The following is a 26224-nucleotide window of genomic DNA, read 5'->3' as shown; positions in this document are numbered from 1 at the left end:
CAGTTAAATATGACTGAAAACCGGGCCTAAGTCCGATTAAAATCATATATTCATAAAAATCATATGAAAAAAGATTGTTTGGAACCAAGAGCCTTATCACTAGTTGATAATAGTGAGCCGTGACGTCACACTACCATATCTCACTTATATTTTAAATTTTGTCATGATAGTTCTTGGTTAGTGGTCATTAGATACAATTAAATATTTCTTTAATATTTTGAATTTGTAGATTTTTAATATTAAGTAAATTATACTTAACTTAAATTCAAAATGAGTTTGTCACACACTCGTAATATACTTCAGGTAAACTATTATAGAACATATTTTCAATTTTGTTGAAAATATAATATTTTATTACAGAAAAATAAGTCGCTCACTTTTGATCAGTGTATAGAATTTAAATGCTTCTGTAGATACCTACCCCTATAAAAGTATTTTGTTTCTACAAAAATATATTTTAAATTAATAACATAATCAAGATTCAAAATAGGTAATGTTATAATTCTAGATTAATTCATTTCAGCATTCTAACAAATTGTTACAACTCAATAATGGCTCAATTTCCAATAGTATTCGCGGATTGACAATACCAATTGTAGTAGAACAAACGGGTCGTGGGGAACGTTCTTATGATATATTTTCTAGACTTCTTAAAGAACGTATAGTTTGTGTTATGGGAGAGGTAAGAAAATTTAATTTATATATAATTTATCATCATTTATCTTTTATTTTTATGTAAATAAATATTTTGTATTGTTAAGATCAATGATCATGTGGCTTCATTAGTAATAGCACAGTTATTGTTTTTACAATTTGAAAATCAAAAAGCCACAATCAATATGTATATTAATAGGTAAATTATTTTTTATTTAAAATTATATAATAGGTGTTAATATATTAACATTATATATTGTTAAGGTATAAGGTATGCAATATGAATTACAAATTTATAATTCTTGTTTAGCCCTGGTGGTAGTGTTACAGCTGGTTTGGGCATTTATGATACTATGATGTACATTAATCCAGATGTATCAACTTGGTGCATAGGACAAGCTTGTAGTATGGGAAGTATTTTATTAGCCGCTGGAGCAAAGGGTAAAAGGCATGCTTTGCCTCATTCAAGGATCATGATTCATCAGCCATCTGGTGGAATGCAGGTACTTTTTATCAAAGTATATTTAAATATAATTTATTATGTATGAATGAATAAAATATTTTTGTATTCATTTTTCATAGTAAAACTTGTGAATAATGGACAGTTACCGGATCATAAAAAGTGTTCATTATTGACAGGTTTCACTATATATCTATTTTTTGTTATTAAAATATTTGTGAAACATTAAATTCAATTAATTAAAAAATATTAATATTAATTAAGTTCCATGCATTAAGAGGACACCATACCTAATATACGCCATGTGTTGTCTCTGTTTTACTAACATACATCATAACAAATTTGTGTTCGGCAGAACACATTTTTAATTATAGCTATGTAAAATATTACAACTTTAAATGTTCATAATTCACTTTAAAATGATAATATCAATAAAATTATATGTCATTTTCTATATAATATTCTTACCTTTAAATTTGATAATAGGTAAATTTACTCGAATATTAAAGCTAACATCACCAAATATGTTTTGCTGAACGCAAATTTGTTATGATGTGCGTTAATAAGACAGAGACAACATATGCGGGTATGACTTCCTCATAACAGATAATGTAATATAATAAACTTGCTTGATTTAAAGGTTTATTTATTACTTATAATTTATTGATTTTAATGTAGTTACTGTAAAATTAATATTTAACTGGAAAAAAAGCAGTCGCAAAAAAAAATATAATTAAATTTAATAGTTAAAAGTTAGCCATCTAGTTTTATTCATAAATTCAAATATTTCTTTAATGGTCAAAATTATAAAGTAGAAGTTGCTTATTAGAAACACTTTGGGACCAATGTGAAATGTGTCAATTAACCGATTGTTTCTGATAAGCGATTGGTTTGATTTGTACTATGAAAAAAAATTGAAAAATATATTTATGTATGTATATTTAACTATATACATACATTATTTAATTTAAAAAGGAAGTGCAAATGTATATATTGTACTACATTATTTAAAATATGTGTCTATCAAATTTTGTTTTTATGTGTTGAGTAACACCAAGACCATATTTTCATACGAGTAATGCTGTTCAAAACCTATTTCATCCGCACGGTGCTGAACGATTCTCCTGAGGTCACTTAGTGCTTCTACAATCTAATTAACCATATGCACACCGGAACTGAACTACAAACAAAGCGTACAGAAAGAGCGTTCTTACGTTCATTCTGTACTTACAATTAAGTACAGAAAAAACTAAAAATAAACGTAACGACATCAAAGATAAGATTAATGTACTTTAATCTTAGTGGTTATCACCGGATAACCGGTGTATAATATGTCAACTTAGTGGCGGCGCAAACTTTTTCAATAGTGAGACAAGAAAATGTTAGTTGCAATACACACGACCCACCTATTTAATTTGCACAAAGCCTGTAACCTTCGCCTAACTGTTTTAAATAACTGATGTGATGTTTCAATAATCTGATTTATTTTCAGTGTTCTAATATACAACTGGTTCGTCCCAGGACATTTTGTTTCAATAACGCGTTTGTATCAATTATCCGTGTTTCTAATAAGCGGCTTCTACTGTATAATATCATACAATGTATTTAATCTAAATATTAATTATATTTTACTATAGATAAAATACAATTAATTTTCTTTACTAAAAACTTGTAACTTATAATACATTGTATTTTTGTTTAAATTTAAAAATAAAAATTGACAATATTGCAATGCTAAATTGTATGTAAATTATATGTAGCTATGTAATTAATTGTAATTGTATACTTTGACGAGTGTAAAATGAAAAATAAATTTAATCAGTTTATTTAAACTATTGCAGGGAAAAGCATCAGATATGAAAATTGTAACTGATGAAATTCTAAGACTTAAATCATCGTTGATTGACATTTATGTGAAACATACAGGAATGCCAGCAGATAAAATTGGTAAGACTATTCAATAATTAAAAAAATATTTTAAATAAATTAATTGGTTTTTTTTCTATAATCACCTATTAACTTTTTAATTCTAAATATTTAGTAAAATAAACTTTTTAGTTTTTTTTCTATAATCAAAAAACTTAAAAACTGAATATCAAATTCTTCACAAGTAATTATTATTTAATAATCTTAAAAAATGTAATACAAGCATAATTTTTATTTTATAAATATTTGAAGTTCAAATTTGGATAAAATTGGATATTTAGTTGAAAATAATAATTTTAGTTATTTTGTTGTAATTTTAAAATATTATTTATGGAAAATGGAAACTTTTGTATATTATTATATTTTAAAAATTTGATTTATTTTAAGTTATTGCCTACTTATACCACTAATCTGTTCTACAGTAAGTTGGTATTGATTAAAAGGTTAATAATAAAATAAATGTGATGTTTACAGTAAAAATTAATTTATCCTAATATATTACTAATAATAGTAAAATAAATTACTATTATAGCAATATTAATGTATAATAAAATATATTGTATAATAACTAATATACCTTGCTTCCACTTACTGCTCAGAATCATTTTTATTTTATTTTTAAATTTGATATTGTTTATTTGTAAGCTATATTACAAAGTTATAACTTATTGTATCTTTCACAAAAGTAAGTGAAAAAAGATAAAATAAAAAATAAGCTTGTACAATTTAAATATTAAAGATAATTTATAATAACATAAATAAAATGAAAATATATTTTTCAGATGCTAGTTTGGAATCAGATCATTTTATGAGTGCGGATGAAGCTCTTACTTTTGGATTGATTGACAAAGTTGAAAAACTATCAATAAATTGATTTAATATAGGTACTAGTGTATTTTTTTTTATTTAAATATCAATACAAAATTGTTGTGGTTATCTTTTAAAATTAGTCTGAATTGTTCACTAAAAAAAAAAAAAAAAAAAAAAATGTAGATTATCAGAGAATAATATAAAATATTTTTCATAAAGCTATTATATTGGCTGTATTATATATTTGTATATTATGTAATAATAGAAATTATTAAATAAACATAAAAAATAAATAATTATTCATTGGACAAAATGGTTTTTTTTAAGGTGAAGCCCCTTTTTACTTAAGCGAACTGTACAATAAAATATTGTATGATTAAATTGTTTTAACATCTAATTTTGTCTATAATATCTAAATTAATAAAAGTGGAGTTTATTCTAAAGTTAATTGGCTACTATCCAAGAGTGGGAATATATGTATCTATATTTAGATTACAGATATGCTAAAGAGTGTATCCCTAAAGGTTATAAAATTTGCTGAAACCAAAACTGTTTAAATGTGTAGCTACATTGGTTTGAAAAGAAAATAAATATTCCAAGTATGAATATTTGTATAAATGTATGTACATTTCTTGTTGCAGTTGTATTTTTTATTTATGCTATAGACGTTCAAGATGATAAAAAGAGTAGTCTTGAAGAACTTTTGTAAGTAATACTTACAGTTATTTTTTTTTCTGCTTTATGCAAATATTTAATGTTTTTGCTTTTTTAAATGTAATTTAGGGTGGAAAATTGGGCTGAAACATTTGGCAAAGAATTATGGTATCTGGGACAAAATATAACTAAATCTGATGAAATTCGATTGGTATAAACTAGATAATATTAATTATGTTCTGTATTACATGCATATAACATTTATTAATTATAGTCTAAATTGTGTTTAGCGTTACAAAAAATTGAATGAAACACATGTGTTTAGAACAAATGCCAGTCAACTTTTACAAAACATATCAACAGCAATGAATCGTATGATAAGATTAAAAATGACAGCTGTATCTGTAAATAAATTTAATTTTATGTTCTAATTAAATTCTATTACTACATTTAGTTATAAAATAATTTTTTAGTGTCTTATGGATGCAGCAGAACGTTTATCTGAAGAATTTGAATGGAAATTCTACGGAGAAAAAGAGATTTCGAACTATACTTATTTTAATGCTAAGTATTCACCGGTTGAAGGTATTGATGATTCTGATGATACAGACCGAACTGCACCAAATATATCTTTGGATCTAGGGAAAACTATTATTCAGTTAGAATTCAAAACAATGAACCTGACAAAAAATGATCATTTTTATGGATTATCTGTTAATACTGATTACAGCGCAGTTTATTTACCGACAATATTATTTGAAAAACGTATGTCGTGTACTTTTAATTGTTTTTATGATCCACCATTTAAATTAATAATATTTTCAGTTCATCATGTCCAAATACCTTTACAATGGTCGGAAAAATTGGATGAAGTGTTTTTACAAAATTATCGCAGTGATCCATCTCTTTCTTGGCAATATTTTGGAAGTACAGCTGGATTTATGCGTCATTACCCTGGTAAAATTATATTAAAGCTCTAATTATTATATACCAATAGTATAAATAAATATAAATTTTTATTTTATAATCTTATAAAATTGATAGAATGAGGAATGAGAGTACTGGGTGTATTATCTTTTCCATTTAATCAATACATCATAAATTCAGCAATGAAATATTGATGTTTAATATTATTATATTTTTAGCTATAAGATGGTCAGCTAAACCTAGTGTATTTGACACCCGCCTGCGACCATGGTACATTCAAGCTGCAACTTGTTCAAAGGATGTAGTGATTTTATTAGATATTTCCGGTTCCATGAATGGCATGCATCAATCAATTTCTCAGCTTGTAATTAAATCTTTATTGAAAACATTCAATAATGATGATTCGATTAATATTATTTTTTTTAATACTGTTTTTACTTACTTGGTAACTTGCTTTAAGGAAATATTAGTTCAGGTAAGAATAATAAAAATTATTGTTTATTCAAGTTGATTAGTATATTTAATATTTTTTATATTGTAGGCTACTCCTGAAAATCTTTACACATTTCATAAAGCTATAATTGAAGATCCAAGATTATTACCATCTTCGACAGCAAACTATAGCAAAGCATTTATTGAAGCTTTTCAACTTTTATCCAATGTAGGTATAGTATTTAAATTACAGTAATTACCTATTAAATACTAACAGTTAATGCAAGGAACATGAACAATTATTTAATTTTTACAAAGTTATTAGGTAATATTCTTTTTAAAAAGAATGTCTTGAGGTTTATACTGTATGATTTTCACTCAGTATGTACAATATTAGTTAGTATTCTTTTATTTTAGAACAGAAACAATAATAGGTGTTCTGAGGAAACATGTAATCAAATGATTATGTTGATCACGGATGATGATCCTAATGAAGAACTTTTTGATGTTGTACAAAAGTACAATCGCATTGATGATAATAAATTTACAAATATACCAGTCCGCATATTCACCTATATGATGGGTCGTGATATTACTACAACACCTGAACTTGAGCGACTTGCTTGTGAAAATAGAGGTATGTGTTAAGATTATATTATCAACCTTACTTAATTTTAATTACACTTATTATAAAATAGTGTGTATACAAAATGGTTATAATGTTTAAAGAATATTAATTATTTTATATTTGTAGGCAGCTTTGCACATGTGCATTCAAAAGATGAAGTACTTGAAAGTGTACTGAAATACATTGCTGTTTTGGCAAGACCTCTAGTGTTACAAGCTGAAAAACATCCCGTTACATGGTCGCATACATTTATGGATATTTCTGTAAGTGAAAACTTTTGTATGTGTAATTATGAGTTATTAGTTGTATTATTAAAGTTATAGTTCACAATCATAATTAATGTTAAGAGCATTTTGTTAGGATCCATATGTAACAAGTGCATTACAAAATTCAATGGATTTTGATAAGCAGATGAGTGATCTCGCTGCTAATTTGAATGAACAAAAACAATTCCCTAACCAGCATAAAATGGATTCTAAATATTTGATATTGAATTCTGAGGTAACTCATGTTAATCAGTATCTATCCAACCCAAAATCCTAAATATTAAACTTGGTAGTTCCAACCCTTTAAAATAAACAAAACAATATTAATTAGTAGCAAATATATATTATAACCATTAAAGTTGGATATTGGTATATTAACTATTTTATATATTTTAATATTTATAGTGTATTTAAATATACCTTTAGGAATGTTACCTAGTGTGAAATCCAAGTTGTTACCACTTTATCATAGTATTGGCTTTACATTTTTATTTTATTGAATACCTTATAATATTCTAACATTGTTATTTAGAGTTTAGATGAGGATGGAAATTATCAAGAATATCGACCAATGACTGCTATTTCCATACCGATATTTAATAAAAAAAGGGAAGAAAATAAGGTTAGTTTAATTTATTTGTTTTCAGTTTAAATCTATAGTATAGTAATAATCATTTTTTAATTTTCAATAGTCATACTACTTACTAAGTAATACTTATGATGAACTTGTGTTTTATTTAAAAAAAAAATGTATTTATTTTATTTTAGAATGGAGTTAAAGGAGATTTACTCGGTGTTGCTGGAACTGATGTACCAATTGCTGAGTTTGAAAAATTAACATTGCCATACAAAGTATGTGTAATTGAAGTATAAATTATACTTGTAAAAATGATTAATAGAACACAGTTTTTAAGGATTTCTTATTCAAATTAACTTTTAAATGGATCTTCATAAGTAATATTGTTATTATTTGGCAGTTGCTCAATTACCCATTAAATTATATATATATAAAAAAAAAAATATTTTTTGAGGGATAGACCAAGAATGCTACAGAATACAAATATAAGACTAAATAAAAAATGTTCATTATAAAAATTGAAACATTTTGACTGTGTGGTGTCCTTTTAATTAATTAGTACTTTTTCAAATTAATTGTTTGTTTTACATTTTTTGTATTATAGATATTTATTTATATTTATAGATAAAATAATTATAAATTGGTAATTTTCTTAATTTGTTTTTGATATTTTAGATTGGTGTAAATGGCTATGCATTTGTTGTTACAAATAATGGATATGTGCTTTTTCATCCTAAATTAAGACCTGTTGTAAGTAAAAATATTCAATATAAATATAATAAAATTTAATTAAAAAAAAAATTAAATTAAAATTAAATTTTTTAACAAAATATGATTTAAAGGAAGATGGTATTCTTAAAGATAATCATAATAGTATTGATCTAACCGAACTAGAAATGTTGGATGATAATGATGAAGATCCAAGACAGCCACATCAAGATATAATTCAAGTGCGAAGTGATATTATTAATTATTTGAATACATATAATATTTATAAATTGTTTTTTAAGTAGTTACGAGAAGCAATTGTAAATCACAAACGTGGATCCATGGAAAATTTAAGCATTAAGTTTCACTATGACAATATGGTATAGAAATATTAATAATTAATAAAAAAAACTGTGCGTGTAACAAGTATGCGCAGATGAAGTGAAATTTCTTTCAGTCATTTGTATTGGAATAAAATAAAAACAATACACTTTATATTTTTATTTTCAATAGAACTATTTTTTAATTACAAAACTGCTCCTAAACGGCTGGATCGATTTGTATGAATTTTCAGTCATGACGGCTCGACCGCCCTTTTTTTTTTGTACCCTCTGTAAAGAAGTTTCATTTCATTAAATAATAAATAATAAATAATAAGAATAAATTAAAGACAAGTTTTATTTAGAGACGAGTTGGGTCTGAAGTTCGTAATTATCATTATACTGCGTTAGATCCAAAAATAGAAGGGCCTTTTACACTTGGTTTAGTGTTACCTGCATCTTATGGTAACAATTGGATTAAAGCTGGTGATGAAATTAATAAATCAATAGAAAAAGGTAAATATTATAATATTTTAGGAATGTTTATAAAATATATTTATACTAAAAAGTAATTATTGATAAATAATATTATATGTTTAAGATGAACCGTTTGATAAATATTTTCAAGATAAATGGAAAATCCATCCAAACTGGTAATACAATTTTGATATGTGTTTTTTTCAATTTTATATAAACATAATTTATACGTTTTCTCTGTATAAAAATTTTAGGGTGTATTGTGATTATTTTCATTCATCAGAACGAAAATTTGAAAATCCTGAAGATAAATTGCTTCATTTTATGGAAAAAATATTTTCTCCTAATTGGGAATGGAGAGAGCAATATCCAGCTTCAAATTTTGAAAATATTTCAATGGATGATTTCGATAGACGTAAGGGCAATTATATTTTTATAATAAAATACCTCCACTTGATTTAATTTAATTTTATGGTAAATAGGAGAATGTGACAGAAAACCTATAGACATAGATGAATTCTATTGTAAGTTAATAAAAAATAATTCAAAAAAATAATTTATTTTGCTAATTTTATTCAAACTTCACTATTTCAGGCGATAAAGAATTAATGCAACTATTATTTTTTGATGCAAAAATAACACATGCGTTATATAATTCAACTTGGAATCCTACATCAGAATTTGAGTAAGTTATAAAAATAAGTATTGATTTTATCTTCTAAATTAACAATTTAATACTCTTAATAAACTTTTATTTATGATTAAATTAAATTATTTTGATTCTTAGGAAACATTATGTAAATCAATATAATGTTAGTGTCAGATTTTTGGCAACTCAAGGAGGGTTAAGTAGATGGCAACATATACTGGATCTGGCTGAAGGTGAATTGTATGTACAACATACAGAATAAAAAATATTATTTTTCTTCCAATAATATTTGCTAAAAAAAAAGAAAAATAATAATTCTATGAATTTAATTTTAGACAGTTTGGAGATGTTCATAACCGTTCGGTTGAGGAAGTTTGGTATAAACGTCCAGTATTATATCGTAATCTTAACCCACAAGCATTTGTTTTTTCAGTGCCTTTTAATTCTGGTAATCAGTTTTATACGGATATTTTAATAAAATTATTTAACAAGTATTCATATTCTATGAATAGGAGACAATGATAAACTAAAAATCACTGCCAGTCATGCTATATTTGTTGAGGACGAAAATAATGAAGCACCGGGATCAGTAGTTGGATATGAAATGTTACACAAGAAGTTTTATGATCGCTTTATGGAAATCACACAAACCAATGAAAATGTTAACAATTTATTTTTATTCATCTTGGTATTAATTTATTTTTATTAACTTTTAGTAATTTTTAGTGTCCAAGTTGTTTACCATGCACATCTGACCATGTTGATTGTTATATAATTGATGAAAATGGATATGTTGTACTATCAGAAATATCAGCAGATACTGGCAGATTTTTTGCACAAACAGAATTGAAGAGTACTGGAGTTATTATGGAAACAATGATATCAAAAAAAATATTTAGACGTATACCTATGTTTGATTATCAAGCTTTGTGCAAAGAGAGAATACCAGCCTCAAGTGCATCTTCCTACTTATTAACAGTAATTTAAATTCAATTTCATGTACTAGTTAAAATCAATTATAGCATATAACATAACCATTGTGTAAAAAGAAGCCAAATTAATTTATATATTTTAAGACAAACCTGGTAAAAATAATATTAAAAATAACTAGATTTACTAAATTGTTTGTAGAAATTATGTTCAAAATTTAAATAATTACAATTCTAAGATTTCCATCAAAATAAATATTTAGTGAATACAATTCAAATACTAGAAGAGAATATAATATCTTCATAGCCTTTGACTAGTTACAAATTGTTAGGTTGATAGATTATAGTATTCAATTTAATTGTATACTAATAATTTATTAATATTTATTAAGATTTAAGAATAGACTTAGTTTTTTAATAACATCAACATTTAATGTTATTTTTATAGCCATTTTATATAGTGTTTACGAGTTTAAAAATGTTCTTGATGAATTTACTTTGGTTATTAATTGAAGGCAACTTCATCCATGTATGGTCAATTAATGAAGGTAATAATTAAAATGTCTAGATGGTGCAAAACATTTTAACTCATCTTATATTTAATAACTATTAGGGTATGTAGAAGATGCGATCTCCAATAAAAATTCAGAAAAATATAAAATTATCAATAAACCCTGCGATAAAAAAGCCGATTTGTTTATGCTGCAACATGAACACCTTAGTGCTGAAGGATTTGATGCTCCACCACCAGCTGGTTCAACTATAAGGTTAGGCTTGAATAATAATATTAGAATTAAATTTACTACCATAAACTAACCATTTCAGTTAACTAAAATTATATCTTAAACCTAGAAGCAAATAAACTGTGGGAGGGTGGTGGAGGGTAATATTCTTAATACATAGTACTTTAATGTATATTTAAATATTTTTAGGCCATTTTTCGTAAAACGTATAGCTCATTCAAACTTACTTCTCGTTGTTGTGAAGAATGCAGAAAGCAGTCAGAGTCATTTGAGTGTTAACCCAGTTAAAGTGGAGTATAAAAATACATCAGGTATAATTACAGATCATAGTTGTAACAAACTGAATCTCAACTCTTTTTATAGACGGAAACTGGGAGGATGTTATAATAGTCATCCAGAGGTAATATATTTGTTACTAATTAAATATCAATGTATTATTTAATTATTAATTCATATTACAAATACTTTGCAATTCTTTTAATACTTGATTATGTTTTTTAGGAGCCAAACACCAAAGTGTGTTCAAAATGTAATATTATCAAATCAACAATAATGTCTGTAATGATAATGAGCAATTTATGTTTACATATTTAAATTGAATTACATTTTAACAACAAACTGCAATTCATTAATAAAAAAAAAAAAATATATATATTATTAATGTACTTACAAGAATTCTAATATTGTTATTTGAACATAATAAATATTAATATATTGTCAAATAAATACTATAAAAATTAAACTTATAAATATGTTTTTTTAGTAAAGATACATTATTAAAGAATTTCAGCAGATAAAAAACTATCCAATGTTGTATTACTATTTGATGGTGGTGGTTTTTTTTTAAAATTAGAAACTAATTTTCGCTTTTTAATAATTGGTTTCTGTCGACTAGGGTACACATCTGGTTTTGAACGGCCACCAAGACCATCATACATTTCTTCATCTGAACTACTTGAAAAAGTCATAGATTTTGATACATAATTTGCACTTACTGATTTAGTAGTTAAAGGTGGTCTCATAAATCCAATTAGTCGTCGAGGACTTTTAGGCATAAATGTGTTAACCTTAACAAAAATATAAGTATTAATTTTAGGGAGTATACTAGAAAATATGTTTAGTATTATTATTCATTTAATAGTTATTAATATATATTTACAGATTGTGATGATGACTGCTCTGTCTTGTTGTTTAAACTGTGTGGCTTTAATTGTCCTTTAGGTTGTACTGTAGAGGAAACTGAATTTTCTGGAGAGTATATATTTGTTTTTATACCCTAAACAAATAGTTATATATGAATAAATTTTAAGGGTTGATAATTTATTTATTTTGTTATTTAATAATCTTCTTAGATTCTTTAAAAACAGAAATCTAACAAATTGAAATATAACTCCAATGGACTACTGATGCATATAAGTGTAAATTTCTATTGTACTTAAATCTTGTTATATAAATGTAGCTTTTATTATAAGTTTAAAATTAATGATGGACAAACACATCAGTGGTATTTAATAAAAAAAAATATTTTTTAATAAGACAGCAATGACACATAATGGCATTTTCTATTTTACATATAGCACATATAGCATGTGCAATGATATGTTACTGGTGTTGAATGCTTTAAAAGATAATATTAAGTTACATCTTTAAAAGTTTGCAACTTAAAAAATCATGAAATTAATATTTGAACTATACTGCTAGCAGTGACTGCTTATGGGGTTCATTAAAGGTGGGGAACAAATATTTCTCTCGTTCTTCACTATCACAACTTTGAACTTAACACCAATTCTTGTTGATTTTTTAAATATTGTCTTGACGATAAAACAAACAAAATCTTGTAAATCATAATAAAAATAAAATCTGGGCAAAATCAGATTGTGCCCGGGACATTGTATTAATTTGTGTCATGACGAGAAGTGGTGGGGGAAATCTAGTACTGTTGATCGGGCCATCAGGCCCGTATAATACGTAGGAGCACTCGTATTTAATAAAATTTATTTATATTACCAATTAAATTATGATGGAAGAAATACTTATTAAATTTTAATTTAACATAAATTATTCTTCTTTCTTTCAATTTTGTAGGTGGGGCACGTGGTTATATGCCCCATAACATGAGCCACCACTGATTGCTAGTATATAACTAATTTTCAATTATAGTTATTTGATATTCAATCAACATATTTTTATTAACTAACACTACTAATTTTCTTATATAAAAGAAATTATTATACTAAAATTTTAAATAATTATTTGACCTTTCACTCGTATGCATTGTCACCATCTTATAAATATACAACAAAAACTGTTTTACGCAGGCAAGGACATCTCAATCAAATTTTCACACTAGAAAGAGGAAATTTTAGATTGCGACATCATTTTAATTTTATTGATATTAGAACTACAAACAAAAAAAGTTATTCAAGTTTGAATAACACAAAAACAATGAATTTTGAAATAATAAGAACTTGTTTGATATTAGTAATATCAATGAATAAAAACAATATTGCACAGCCAATGCTTTCTTTTTTATAGTGTGAAAATTGGGTTGTTTAACTTGGAATAGAGCTCTAGTGGTTCTTGTCTGTGTGAAACAGTTTTTACTATGTTGAACGTTTGTTAGACAAAGACAATACATGCTGATGAAGCGTCCCCTAAACTCTAGAGAATTGTTTAATTAAATAATAGATTTTACTTTATATACTTTTTCTAAGCTTGGAGTAACAGTTAACTCTGGAGCTGGACTTTCATGTATTATTCTTTTACATAATTCAGTTCTTCTTGGAGTATTATCATTTGCTTGCACCAGAGATTCTAAATTTGCACATTTCTTTTGTAGTCTTACAATTTCTGCTTCAAGGTCGGTAATTTCTGATTTTAATTTTCTAAAAAATAAATTAATAGGCGCTAATAAAAATGCATTAAAGATTAAAATTATTAAATAAATTACATACTCCATTACTCGGGTGTTCATGGATTCTTTTGCATTTATATTACATAAATGTCTTTTAAGTTCCATATATTTAGTGACGCGTTGTGAAAACTTAGTTTCCAAATCTTTATTACTATCTTTTAAAGTTTGAATTTCTCTACAAAACAATTATTAGTTAATAAAATTATATGCAATTTTAAACTAAAATATCATACTTTTTAAAAGAAGTTATGAGTAAACACAGAGTTTGAATATCAGTCTTTTTTTTTAACAAACATACGGCTTCTTGAGAATCTGCAGGTGTTCCATATAATATACTGTTTATTCTGCAATTGAAATTTAATATTGAATGAATTATTTTTTTTTTGCTACTAAGACTCCATGGAAAAGAAAAGTTGTCTTACGATTGGTATTTTTCCAAATCTTTTTTTAATTCTTCAGCTTCAAGTTTGTAAGAAGTAGATTTTTTGCATTCAGATTTAAGAAAACGAATATTTTCTTGTAAACTGGATACAAATGTTTGATGACCTCGTATTTTGTCTTCTACATCTTTAACATGTTTTCTGTAAATATAATGAATATATTATTTAGAAAAAATATAAATAAAATATTTTCCATTTACTTTAATGAAATTAGTTGTTCCTTTTCTTTTTTGGTTATAATTAATAAATTTTTTATTTCTTCATTCTTCAAAGTATTTTCATATGTAAGTGACTGCACTTGGTGTGTCAATGACGATATATCTTCTTTAATACTTAAATTTGAATTGTTGTGAAAATATAGCTTAATAATTTGCTTTTCAGTTACTTTGGACCGACAATGTGGACATGTTTGTGATCTTAAAATGATAAAAGTAAAGCAATAGTTATACAAATAATCAATTATAAATATAATTTTAAGGAGGAATATTATACTAAAAACTGAAAATCATACATATTACTACTGGGTTACTACTACAATATACTTATAGTAATACTCAAATATGCTATAATATGCTGAAATCAATATAATATGGTAACTAAGGCAGATAAATAAATACCTAGCAAAAATATTAAGTAGATATCTGGTATATTCTTAAAAGAACAATTAAAATATATTTTTTATAGAATCATTGACCTTAAACTTTAACAATACCTTTTAATCCATGTCATGAGACATTCGTAGTGGAAAACATGACCACAAGGTGTTGAATGAACTGATTCAGGATGAATTCCGGTAAAACAATCCCCACATATTGAACAAGATGCTAACATTGTTGCTTGAAAAAAAAAAATAATTGTTAAAATATGTTTGATATTCAATATATTTATGTGCCAAATGGTCAAGTATTCATGGGTCAAACATTTGACATTTAAGTTTTATGACTTTTGCCATAGAAGTAAATTTTAAAAGAAAATTATTTGTACTTTAATTTATGATTAATACAATTGAAATCTATAAATAGCAAAATAAATTTTATTGAATTATTTAGTTATTATTTACTATGGATAGTAATTAATTAGACAAATATATTAAAAATGTGTGCCATGAAAATTTTTTAAAATCTAATGATTTGGTAACTTGTCTTAAAAGCAGTCGATTGCAATTTTAACAAAATATAAGGGTATGCTCCAAGATATATCTTACAAGGTACTAGTCTAGTAGTTCTGGTAATTATTAATTATTATATCGAGGTGGTATACTTTAGATAATTTCACAGATTGTAAAATGTATCACATTTCTAAAACATATGTAATATTATATTTTTTTTGTATTGAATCCTAATTTTATTTTAGGTTTTTTGATTTTTGTCTACAAGTATCATTTAAGTTAGTCATCGCTGTATTAAAAAAAAAAAAAAACATTTTCAATTTAAATAATAATATGTATTACATAAATAAAATGGAAATCTTATTATTGGCCTACAATTTTTCAATTTCAATTTTATTTTTGAATAAAATTCTCAGGTTGGTATTATATTTTAAATAAACATTATTTGATACAGGTTCATTCACAAAATTGGTATAGGTGAAGTAATATTACTTGAGCCCGATAAGCTATACTCAGATATGGACAACAAATCACAAAATAAGTGATATAAGAAAATATAAATTTTTTTAGTATTTCATATAATTTAAGCAAACAAAAAGTAATACTTGCAGTATAAATCTATAGAATTAGTAATTTGTATTTTTGTTGGTTAATTTGGTGCAAAATAGTTTTGACATTGCATACCTTAATAGATTTATTGGGTCAAGTCCAAAATCAAGACTTAAACCGAGTCGTCACAGTGATTAGTGAGTACATGTCGTATTCTAAGAGCACGTTTAAAACGAAAAAAACACTAATATTTACTTAATTATAATGTTATTGAAAGATATTGAGATTAGTTTGTGATTTACGTTCGTTTGGAGGAATAAAAAAAGGATTAGATACGATTACGAGACATTGACATTTAGAAAATCTACATCAAGCTTTTTGGACTCCAAATAAGTATTGTCCAAAATAATAATTAAAAAACTTGCTATTAATAATATAATATGGATTTTAGATTGCGCTTCCGAAGGAACATGATAACCGATGTTGATAACTCACACGGACACAGTGTGTCTAAAACGAACGAAATGTTCGTTGAACGTCCGTCCCAAATCTATAGTATGCGCTTTATTTGAACTAGAGAAATAATAAATTCGTCTAAAACACTTGACGGTAATTATTAACCATTGTAGTAGGCCATAATATGATACATTATAAACTTGTGGTAACTTTATTGTCGTTGTATTATAAGTTATATGACGTACGCCGTACGGTTTGTATCGGTCGGAGGGAACGATTTATTTAATGATTTTAATATTCAATCCAATAATCCAACTGGAAAGAGAGTAAAACGTTGGTCGTACTGGATTTTGGAATTATATACTAACTTTACTGATACAGACATTTGTTTATCGTGAAAATTATTACTCTATAAAGAATATAATAAATTTTGATAAATGTTCGCGTAAACGTGCGCGCGCGTCCATGTGTGTTTGTGTGTGTGTGTACGTGTGCGTGTGCGTGTGTGTGTGTGTGGAACTCCTGTGGTTTGTAACGACTGTAACACAATATTTCGGTGTTCGGTGTACACAACTGTTTTTTACGGCCGGTCTCGCGTACTTGCTTTTGACGCTTGATAGTGTCATAGCTATTATTTAACTCGTCGTCACTCTTCTAGTCTTTGGTCGTTACGTTTTCTCAGTGTGTTTTGTACTTGTGTCTTATTTGTGTGTTTTTTATATTTCCCCCCGTTTTGTTTGCCGGCAGACGACCGCCGCGTCCCGTAACGACGAGTGTTTGGCCCGTGGACGACCGCACCACCTAATCGAATTTTTCATCCGTTTCCATCCGGACCGGACGCTGTGTAAGTACCTGACCAACAACCGTATTACCGGGCACTCCTCCGTCCAACCGCCGGTATGGTTGCCGATTCGACTCGGTTCCCGGGCGAAGTTGAGAACAGCTAGTCGCGAGAGACCGATGACGGCGGCCATTGCAGGCTTGCAGCTTTTGACCGCCGATCTGAATGGTGGTAATTGTGGATGTCGCGTTCACGGGTTCACTAGCCCTTTTCCAGTGTCCTTAATAGCGACGGCGGTTTAACGTTTTTGAACGATTTCTCACAATTTTCGTTCCGACCCATAGACTGTACGCGATTTCGACGCGTTTTCCGCCGTGTTACGCCCCTAGGTAGGTGTTGGGTAGTCGTGGGTACCTATGCTTTCACACCAGTCATTGCCGAGAGTCACTAGGCACCCTTTTAGGAAAATCCGTGACCGAAATCGGTTAGCTTGTCAATTTATTTTGTGATTAAACGTTCATGGTTTTTGGTTTTTCTGCACATTTCTAACGGTCATCTCGTCTGGTCGGAACAGTTTTTATTTTGAAATTTATTGCTTAGTCCGTGATGTTAGTTGAACAGTTTGATTTTTATTGCAATATTAATTCATTCTCAATGTGCATCAAAACTGTTGCAATTACATAATCATCATATTATAATATGTTCACCATTGTATGGTTCACAGGATATTTATATATATTTAAAACTGAATATTTCTGCTTGCAGGGGCCCGTGTTGTCTTAATTATTTAATATTTTTAGGTTATTATTTTTTTTCCAATAAAATAGGTATATTTGTTTTGATAATATTATCAACAAATTACTTGATATTTTGAACCTTCTACAAATAGGTATCTGATCAATGTTCCTTTTTATATTTTTTTTAGTTAATCAACCATGGCAGACTTAGATGACCAATTGTTAGAAGGTGGTATTGATTTATCATCTGAAGAACATAACACACAAATTAGTCTAGAAAATAGCATGTCTTTTGATTTAATTGAAAATGGTCAATCAAATAATGTCGATTCTCAAGCATCAGCAGATTCTGTAAGTTTAATTTGTTCATAATGTGTATTTCAACTGCATTCTAACATAACTGTTTGTTTAGGACTTGGAAGTAATCAGAGCTCGTGTACGCGAAATGGAAGAAGAAGCTGAAAAGTTAAAAAAATTACAATCACAAGTAGATCAAGAAATGTCAAACACGCCAGTACTGTCTTCTCCAAATTGCTCGAAAACAAGTATGTTTACTTTTTTTTTTTTTACTTGTATTGCTTGTAATTTAATATTTTCTTGAAAACTAATAGGTAGTTGTTTCCATGGTTATTATATGACAACAAACAATTTGTCTATAATTTATACATTGATCTGCAAATCAATAACTTTCTTTATGTATTCAAACTTGTAATAAATTATTGATTAAATGTTAAAAAACAATCTTATGTTATTCATATGAAAATTAATCTAAACATTATCCTCAAAAAGCTCTGCACTATTGCTTTATAGCTATTTTGCTTTTTAATTTTGAGGTACAAAACTGAGCAGATCTCCACATGTGTTTAGAAATAATTAATTTTATTAACACTTACTAAATCTGCACAACAGCTTACAAATATAAATGTACAATAATGATTTTTATTGCCAATTACAATTTCAAAATGTAATACTTAGTTATTTTAACTAATTCATAGTACCCTCAAAGGTGTCATGATACATATTTTTATGCTTTAAAGAATAAAAATCTTGTAAACCTTCACATGTGTTTGAGATTAAACACTTGGTTCATTTTATTTAAAAGGATGTCACGCCCACATGTGTTTTTGTCTTACAAATGTATAACATGGCAAATTTTGATTCAGTAGACTCAAGTTTGTGTGATTAACTTAAATATTAGAGTGAAATGACTTATTATAAAACATAAAGACGAGAAGATTTTAAGTGAGTTGTGAGTGTGTAAAGTATTTATATTTAAAAATGCTCAAAATTCACTTAAAAATTAAAATATTGTAAAAAGCCGACGAGAGAACATAGATAATAATCTCACTTTTCAGTTTGATGATAGGTCATTTAACTAATATTTAAGTTAATCACACAAAATTGATCCTACTGAATGAAAATTTTACATGTTATACGTTTGTTAGACGAAGACAACACATGTTGGTATGACATCCTCTAAATAGTATTCTTAATCACAGTGTTTTAGGTTATTGACCATGTATAAACAAACAATTGATTCATTTAATAATTTCTAAAATAATTTATCCATAAAAATTAAAATATCTCAGAAGCTCTTTAAAATAGTTTATTAGCTATTTTATTCAAATTATTTGAGGAATAATAATGTAGTAGATCTCCACATGTGTTTATAATTAAACAATTTATTAAACACTTACTAAATCTACTTAACAATGTCTTAATGAGTGTTTTAAGTTATTGACCATGTAAAAAAAGACAATTGATTCATCGAATTATTGCTTAAATAATTTATCCATAAAAATACCTCAAAAGCTCTTTAAAATAGTTTATTAGCTATTTTATTCAAATTGTTTGAGGAATAATAATGTAGTAGATCTCCACATGTGTTTATAATTAAAAATTTTATTAAACACTTACTAAATTTACTTACAAAAATAAAGCAAATTATAACAATTTATTTAATAACAATAGCTTATAGTTTTATTCAAAATGCAGGTTACACATTTTAATTCTATATAATTACGTTAATTATTTATGATCAATTTAATGATGAATTCTAGTCTCGTTCGTATGATAACTTATGATTACTACAAATAATCTGAACTTGATCTTATTTATACAATATACATATAACCTTTGGATATTCTTTAACTTTCTTAAATGCCTACATGATGATTAAACGGTCTTGTTCCTATGATTTAATATGAATCAAATGTACACTTTCTGATTTTGGCAATGTTAGATTAAACTTTATAAAATGGTATATGTTTTTAAACGCTAAAATGATGAATAAATGGTCTTGTTCCTATGATATAATATGAATCAATGTACACTTTCTGATTTTGCAAATAATATTGTAAATTGTAATATATATATAAAACATTTAAAGATGTAAAAACTTGCTCTAACTAAATTTGAAGTAGATATTTGATTCTCAAGATTGTATTTCTAGAATAAAATATTCTTAGCAGCAAGTTAGGATATTAATAATTTACCTCAAAAGCTCTTTAAAATAGTTAAATAGCTGTTTTATTATAACTATTTTGAGGAAAATAAATTAAAGTAGATCTCCACATGTGTTTGCAAGTTGTTATTTTTAAGCAATCACTTACTAAATCTACCTTATACGTCTAACATTTTTAGCTTGTTGTATGTATTTTTTAAATACCAAATAGAAAGAATTTAGAAATTGTGTTAATTAACATATATTAAACTTATATCTTTAAATAAAATTCTTAACAATACATCATAACACTGTTATACTGTACACTGAAATATGAATTTTTTAATTTAAAATTAAGTTAATGCATTTCGTTAAAAATGTATTTATGATCATAATAATTAACCTCTTAAGCTCTATAAAATAGTCTTTTTGGCCGTTTTATTTTACAAACTTGAGGAACAAAAATATAGTAGATCTCCACATGTGATACTAATAATAATGTTAAAATTATCACTTACTAAATCTACATGACAGAATAAAGAAAATTAATATTATTAAATGATTTAAAATTATTTTATTTTAATTAATTAACAATAGCCAAAGAATTTATTATTTTTCACAAAGAAGTGAGATTTACTTAATACAATTTAAAAGATTTAGGATAAAATTATAATTTATAAATTTTCTTATTTTTTATTTATTATTATTATTATTATTATTTTAAATATAAATATTATTTTTTAGGTGCAACTTATAATTTGTCGGAACAGGAAAAAGCTGAAGCTGATGCTAGATCTGTTTATGTTGGTAATGTGAGTATATCCTTGATGATAGAGTTATTGAATTCTTTATACCATCAGGTATTTGTTTTAAAATTTTAGGTAGACTATGCAGCAACAGCAGAGGAATTGGAAACTCATTTCCATGGCTGTGGTTCAATAAATCGAGTTACCATATTGTGTAATAAATTTGATGGTCACCCAAAAGGGTTTGCATATATTGAATTTGCTGACATGGATTCTGTTAATACAGCCATGGCAATGGATGATTCTTTATTCAGGGGTCGTCAAATTAAAGTAAGATATACATAATTAAATTTAATGAGATATATTATCTTTAAATGCTTGTGCTTTTTACAGGTTAATCCAAAGAGAACTAATAAACCTGGGATAAGCACTACAAATCGTCCAGTAGCATCTAGGGGTAGAGCTATGTTTCGAGGTCGTCCAATGTCGCGTGGTGGTGCACAATCATCATTTTATGGTGGTTACAGGCCATCTCGTAGACCAAGGTATAAATTTTAAAAATTCAAATCCAATAAAAGTTATAATGTTATGTTTGATTTTATGAATTTGTTTATAGAGGTGGTTATTCCAGAAGAGCAATGTATTATCCTTACTGACGTTCACAATAAATCCATCGCTACAATTATCGGTGGGAACCATCAATATTTAAAAATTAAGAAGCTCTAACATAAGGCTTTTTAAAATAAAAAGTAATTTCTTTTGTACATACATCCTAATATTAATTGCATAGTCTTAATGAGCTATTGGGAATGTATTAACTTAAGTTTTTATTTTTGATTGAAAATTGGATTTAATATTATTAATTATAGCCTGTAATAACTAATTGGAAATAAAAAAAAATATTGTGACTACATATGACTGTGCAATGAATTATAAAATTATTCATTTTATATTATTCTATCTAGTTACATTGTCTGTTTCAAATTAATTTTTAATGTACTATTTTAGAATAATATATCCATTATATTAGATCTTAAGGTTTGAAAACTTCGTATGTGCCTAGCTATAAGTTTTATTATACCTAGATATTTTTAAATTATTTTAACTCACTATTTTTCTAAATTTGAAACAAGTTGTGTTTTTTATGTAAATATTGTACTACATATTTTTATGTAGGTTTATTTATAACTTAAAAATGTCAAATATGTATAAAGATTGTGTGAATCTGAAAAATACGTTTTTTTTTAAATAAGAAAAAAATAACCAAAGAAAATATTCGTGCAATAGCAATGAAAACATATTTAAAAAATAAGCCATAAAAAAAAGAGTTGATCAATCAAAATATGATAACAAAAACAATAAATGAGAAAAAAAACAAAAGATTCAAAACAAATAAAACCGTGTTTTTATTACCTACTTTCCTTTATATAGATGGGTAAAATATGCGGGATTAAATTTGTATTAAAAAAATGGATTTTAAGTTGTCTTGTAAACAAATGTTTATTTTCTTTAAAGAAACCCAGCCAGTTTGTGTCAGCACCTATACCACTTTTTTAATATTTTAAATTAAATCCTACAAGAAATTCTTATACATAATAATAAAATGTCTGTTGTTCTTTCCATTTGATCGTCCAGGCATATCCTTGCCCTCGCGAACCACGGTAAACTCGTTGGCATAGTAACTGAAATACTGATAAATATGTTAATAATCATTCATTTATAGTTCCTAAACTTAATTATTATTGATTAAACAATATTTTTGTAAAAAAAAATATTGGTTTTTTTTACAAATTATTCAATTATAGACATAAACCACTAGGTATTATAGATATGAATTTATAATGATCATATACAACTTTGACAGTCATGTAAAAATAATATAAGTCATCTTTACGTCTTGATGGATCATAAACAAATCAGGAATACAATTGCAACTAATATTATATATGAATAATATACATTAGAAACCTAGAAATTTAACAGTCCAACACTTTATACATAATATATAGGTATATATAAAGTTAAAAGCAACTGCAAACGTTAAAAACGCTCTTGTATACTGTATACTCTATATTAAATAATAAGCTGAGATATTATGTTCAAAATCATAATGCTTTATAATTAATTTCAAATTTTACACACAGTTGAGTCCATGCAGAGGCCTATCCTGTTCATTTTCCAATTTCCGCCTTCATGCCGTTTACCGAGTATATCCTAAATCTTTGGTTATTAATGATATCAAATGAATGTTATAATACATTGTGATTAATAATTCTTCAGCACCTGCCTCATTTATTTCATTAAGACACGCATTTAAATTCAACACTATTAACCTGGAAATGGGCGAATGCCGCGCTACTACAAAACTATAATTATAAATTTAAACCAATTAACACATTATTGAAAATGTATTATTCGATATTTATTTGTTTACCTATATATTATATGTATTAATTATATTGATGTATAAGACGCATTTTATCGCGAGCATACTACTCAATAAAATATATTTTATCTTTATTATTATGCATAGGCATCAACATATATTAATAATATTTCGGAATAGAGATTATAAAAATACCATCTAACCTTCACCCTCTTCACCTGCTTGCACCATAACCCTGTATAATCTACATGGTACCAGTGGCGTCATTTCAGTTTTCAATAGAGAGAAAATAATAGTTTACTGTGAATTGTGAATATTGTGATACACGTCTGTCGCAAGGTAATTGAAGTCTGAGGACTGAGATCAAGGATAATTAATAAGAGTGTCAATCGATTGTTGTTTTTAGAATTTGTAGATTTTAAAAACTATACGGGATTATGATGTTAATTATTATTATTGTTGTGCGTACAACAAATCTTTTTTCTTCACAAAACACATAGGTAAACACACGCACACACAAAACATACATGCCCGTCCCGCATGCGTCTAAATATAAATTTATTTCAACCAAGGGCGGATTCAGAGAGGGGCACCGGGGGCAAGTGCCACTCCCGTTGGAAAAAATATTATTAAAAAACATACATTTTTATTATATTGTTTTTTTTTGGCGGGGGGGCTATATCTATATTATATCATTTTTCCAATAAAGTGCCCCGACCGTAAATACATGCTGGATTCGCCCATGATTCCAACTACTATCAATTAATTAAAAATGTATCATTGTGACAATAATTTTTTAGTAGTTAAACTGTAAAATATTTTCTGAAAATATTTTAAAAATAATTATGTTTTTTCACTAATAAAATATAATGATGGTTAAATAGCAAAAACCGGCACCGGCCCATTGGGCTGCTTTTAAAATCAGACAGGGGCAAATGCCCACCTTGCCCCCCTCAAATGACGCCACTGCATGGTACATGACTCTGCATGTATAGAACAATAATCTAGCTGATATACATTTGCCATATATTATATTTATTTAAATTTTTCAGTTAAACGGAAATGTTTATTATAATAATTTATATTTTATATATATCTACCCAAATTTCTGGTATATAATATTATATGTGTAGGTTACACGTGTTTGCATTAAGAATATAATCAACCATAGCCGTTTAATGGTTTTCAAATTTAAAGAGGCGTTTAGAGTGAACCATTCGACAATACCAATTAAGGTCACTGCCAACGTCCACATGTGGACGCCTACTGCATTGTTAACAACCGTAGTTGGACACACAATATTATTAAAAGATATTATATGGCTAGGACGCTAGGTGTCTCCATATAACATAAAATATAATTCTGTGCAGCGTGCATTGTATCCAGTTTTTGTATTTTATACGGGGTCGTATAGGTATTACATAAATATTATAAGTATTATGTACATGGTGTTACGTTACACACTTTTTGTATACAGGCTGATTCTTTTATCAGTAAATACTCATTAAATCGAAAATTATTTTTCAAAAGTAATTTTGTACACCATTTTCATTTACATCAAAACTACATTTTCGAAAAAAAATTAATTTTTTACAATTTGTTATCGCTTGAGTTTTTTTCCTTTTTTGAAGGTCTACATCATATATATATTTTAATTTCTTAGTAGAATATTTTTCTCAGTATTTCAATATACATTTACAAATTACATTTTGAATGAATAAATGAGTAATTATAAGGGATCGGGGATATTATTGTGATTAAAATTATAAAGTATGAGTTTAATTTTTAATTTAAAAATATGTATAAAAATTACTTACTTCCATAATTATGTATAATGTATATACATAATATATATATCGGAAATAAATACAAATAATAAAGTAATATAACATTGCAGTTAATGTTATTACCTTCTAAGTATATTTTTAATATATTTTTTCTTTGAATCAAATTTTGGTTTTTTTTCCTGTTCATACAAGATAATAAAATATAATATAATGATCTAGTTTAATACATTTAAGTTAATTTTACAAATAGTTTCACCTGTGTTAACATTGTAATATTAAGTACTTTTTATATTTTCCACTTTGAAATGAAAGATCTTCTATTATTTGTTAACATATTTTTGATTGGAGAAAACAATCACCTTTTAATCACGATTTTATCACCTACAGATGTAAATATTTTGCAGTATCAGCTGACAGCTTTTTATTATATTGTACCTATTTTATAATAGTTGTAAAACGCTGATAATATTTGTTTTAATGAAATATTTGATTATTTGTGTGAATATTTAAAAATATTTATAAATCTCCAATTTATGCATTTTTTATATTAGATAAAAAATAAAAACATACAAAAATATTCACAAATATGCACATATTTTAATTACCAGAGAACTAATTTTAAGAATATTAATAAACTTTATTCAAAATGTAATTTTTATAAGTCATTTAATCGAAATATTTAAAAAAAATACTCTGCTATGAGATATCTACTAAAAA

General features: G+C 26.3%; 4 protein-coding genes across 7 annotated transcripts; 3 read left to right on the top strand and 1 right to left on the bottom strand.

The window, feature by feature from the left end:
• The first annotated feature begins 141 nt into the window (after nucleotides 1-141).
• Nucleotides 142-4009, top strand: LOC113550136 (ATP-dependent Clp protease proteolytic subunit). The gene is made up of 6 exons (XM_026951810.1): nucleotides 142-303; nucleotides 524-682; nucleotides 762-853; nucleotides 965-1157; nucleotides 2956-3061; nucleotides 3823-4009. Exons 1-6 carry the CDS (start codon nucleotides 271-273, stop codon nucleotides 3912-3914), a joined length of 675 nt encoding a protein of 224 aa, XP_026807611.1. The 5' UTR covers nucleotides 142-270; the 3' UTR covers nucleotides 3915-4009.
• A 442-nt stretch (nucleotides 4010-4451) lies between these two features.
• On the top strand, nucleotides 4452-11830 carry LOC113550132 (voltage-dependent calcium channel subunit alpha-2/delta-3). Its single transcript, XM_026951803.1, has 27 exons — nucleotides 4452-4555; nucleotides 4634-4715; nucleotides 4795-4908; nucleotides 4978-5269; nucleotides 5330-5461; nucleotides 5650-5906; nucleotides 5973-6092; nucleotides 6281-6500; nucleotides 6618-6754; nucleotides 7290-7379; nucleotides 7526-7609; nucleotides 8010-8084; nucleotides 8177-8284; nucleotides 8348-8422; nucleotides 8728-8878; nucleotides 8964-9015; nucleotides 9094-9254; nucleotides 9322-9363; nucleotides 9434-9524; nucleotides 9627-9728; nucleotides 9824-9936; nucleotides 10001-10149; nucleotides 10215-10466; nucleotides 10866-10965; nucleotides 11031-11184; nucleotides 11350-11560; nucleotides 11662-11830. Exons 1-27 carry the CDS (start codon nucleotides 4452-4454, stop codon nucleotides 11752-11754), a joined length of 3561 nt encoding a protein of 1186 aa, XP_026807604.1. The 3' UTR covers nucleotides 11755-11830.
• A 53-nt stretch (nucleotides 11831-11883) lies between these two features.
• Nucleotides 11884-16596, bottom strand: LOC113550134 (E3 ubiquitin-protein ligase TRAIP-like). Of its 2 annotated transcripts, none has more exons than XM_026951804.1 (9): nucleotides 16307-16596; nucleotides 15227-15350; nucleotides 14715-14930; nucleotides 14497-14655; nucleotides 14308-14418; nucleotides 14115-14249; nucleotides 13856-14045; nucleotides 12320-12436; nucleotides 11884-12227 (listed from the first exon to the last, which is right to left on the bottom strand). In XM_026951804.1, exons 2-9 carry the CDS (start codon nucleotides 15343-15345, stop codon nucleotides 11937-11939), a joined length of 1338 nt encoding a protein of 445 aa, XP_026807605.1. In that variant the 5' UTR covers nucleotides 15346-15350; nucleotides 16307-16596; the 3' UTR covers nucleotides 11884-11936. The 2 variants fall into 2 exon arrangements, with proteins under 2 accessions (XP_026807605.1, XP_026807606.1); XM_026951805.1 differs by having other exon boundaries at nucleotides 11886-12227; nucleotides 13865-14045; nucleotides 16307-16589.
• A 53-nt stretch (nucleotides 16597-16649) lies between these two features.
• On the top strand, nucleotides 16650-22405 carry LOC113550135 (polyadenylate-binding protein 2-B). Of its 3 annotated transcripts, none has more exons than XM_026951809.1 (7): nucleotides 16650-16780; nucleotides 18334-18496; nucleotides 18558-18690; nucleotides 21333-21400; nucleotides 21470-21664; nucleotides 21728-21879; nucleotides 21951-22405. In XM_026951809.1, the coding sequence occupies exons 2-7, from the start codon at nucleotides 18344-18346 to the stop codon at nucleotides 21988-21990; spliced, it is 741 nt and encodes a 246-aa protein (XP_026807610.1). In that variant the 5' UTR covers nucleotides 16650-16780; nucleotides 18334-18343; the 3' UTR covers nucleotides 21991-22405. The 3 variants fall into 3 exon arrangements, with proteins under 3 accessions (XP_026807610.1, XP_026807607.1, XP_026807609.1); XM_026951806.1 differs by lacking the exon at nucleotides 16650-16780 and adding an exon at nucleotides 17107-17471 and having other exon boundaries at nucleotides 21951-22401; XM_026951808.1 differs by lacking the exon at nucleotides 16650-16780 and adding an exon at nucleotides 18191-18208.
• The last annotated feature ends 3819 nt before the right edge of the window (nucleotides 22406-26224 follow it).

This window comes from Rhopalosiphum maidis, chromosome 1 (genome assembly GCF_003676215.2).
Source record: "Rhopalosiphum maidis isolate BTI-1 chromosome 1, ASM367621v3, whole genome shotgun sequence".
NCBI classification, from domain to species: domain Eukaryota; kingdom Metazoa; phylum Arthropoda; class Insecta; order Hemiptera; family Aphididae; genus Rhopalosiphum; species Rhopalosiphum maidis.
This window is presented reverse-complemented; position numbering and strand designations above follow the sequence as displayed.

Coding starts and splice junctions, on each gene's coding strand:
- LOC113550136 (XM_026951810.1), top strand. CDS start 271: ATGAGTTTGTCACACACTCGTAATATACTTCAG. Junction 304..523: donor ACACTCGTAATATACTTCAG/GTAAACTATTAT, acceptor AATTCATTTCAG/CATTCTAACAAATTGTTACA. Junction 683..761: donor TAGTTTGTGTTATGGGAGAG/GTAAGAAAATTT, acceptor TGTATTGTTAAG/ATCAATGATCATGTGGCTTC.
- LOC113550132 (XM_026951803.1), top strand. CDS start 4,452: ATGAATATTTGTATAAATGTATGTACATTTCTTGTTGCAGTTGTATTT. Junction 9,016..9,093: donor TGGAAAATCCATCCAAACTG/GTAATACAATTT, acceptor TAAAAATTTTAG/GGTGTATTGTGATTATTTTC. Junction 9,525..9,626: donor AATCCTACATCAGAATTTGA/GTAAGTTATAAA, acceptor TTTGATTCTTAG/GAAACATTATGTAAATCAAT.
- LOC113550134 (XM_026951804.1), bottom strand. CDS start 15,345: ATGTTAGCATCTTGTTCAATATGTGGGGATTGTTTTACCGGAATTCAT. Junction 14,656..14,714: donor GAACAACTAATTTCATTAAA/GTAAATGGAAAA, acceptor TTATATTTACAG/AAAACATGTTAAAGATGTAG. Junction 14,046..14,114: donor ATGAACACCCGAGTAATGGA/GTATGTAATTTA, acceptor TTTATTTTTTAG/AAAATTAAAATCAGAAATTA.
- LOC113550135 (XM_026951809.1), top strand. CDS start 18,344: ATGGCAGACTTAGATGACCAATTGTTAGAAGGTGGTATTGATTTATCA. Junction 18,497..18,557: donor CTCAAGCATCAGCAGATTCT/GTAAGTTTAATT, acceptor CTGTTTGTTTAG/GACTTGGAAGTAATCAGAGC. Junction 21,880..21,950: donor AGGCCATCTCGTAGACCAAG/GTATAAATTTTA, acceptor ATTTGTTTATAG/AGGTGGTTATTCCAGAAGAG.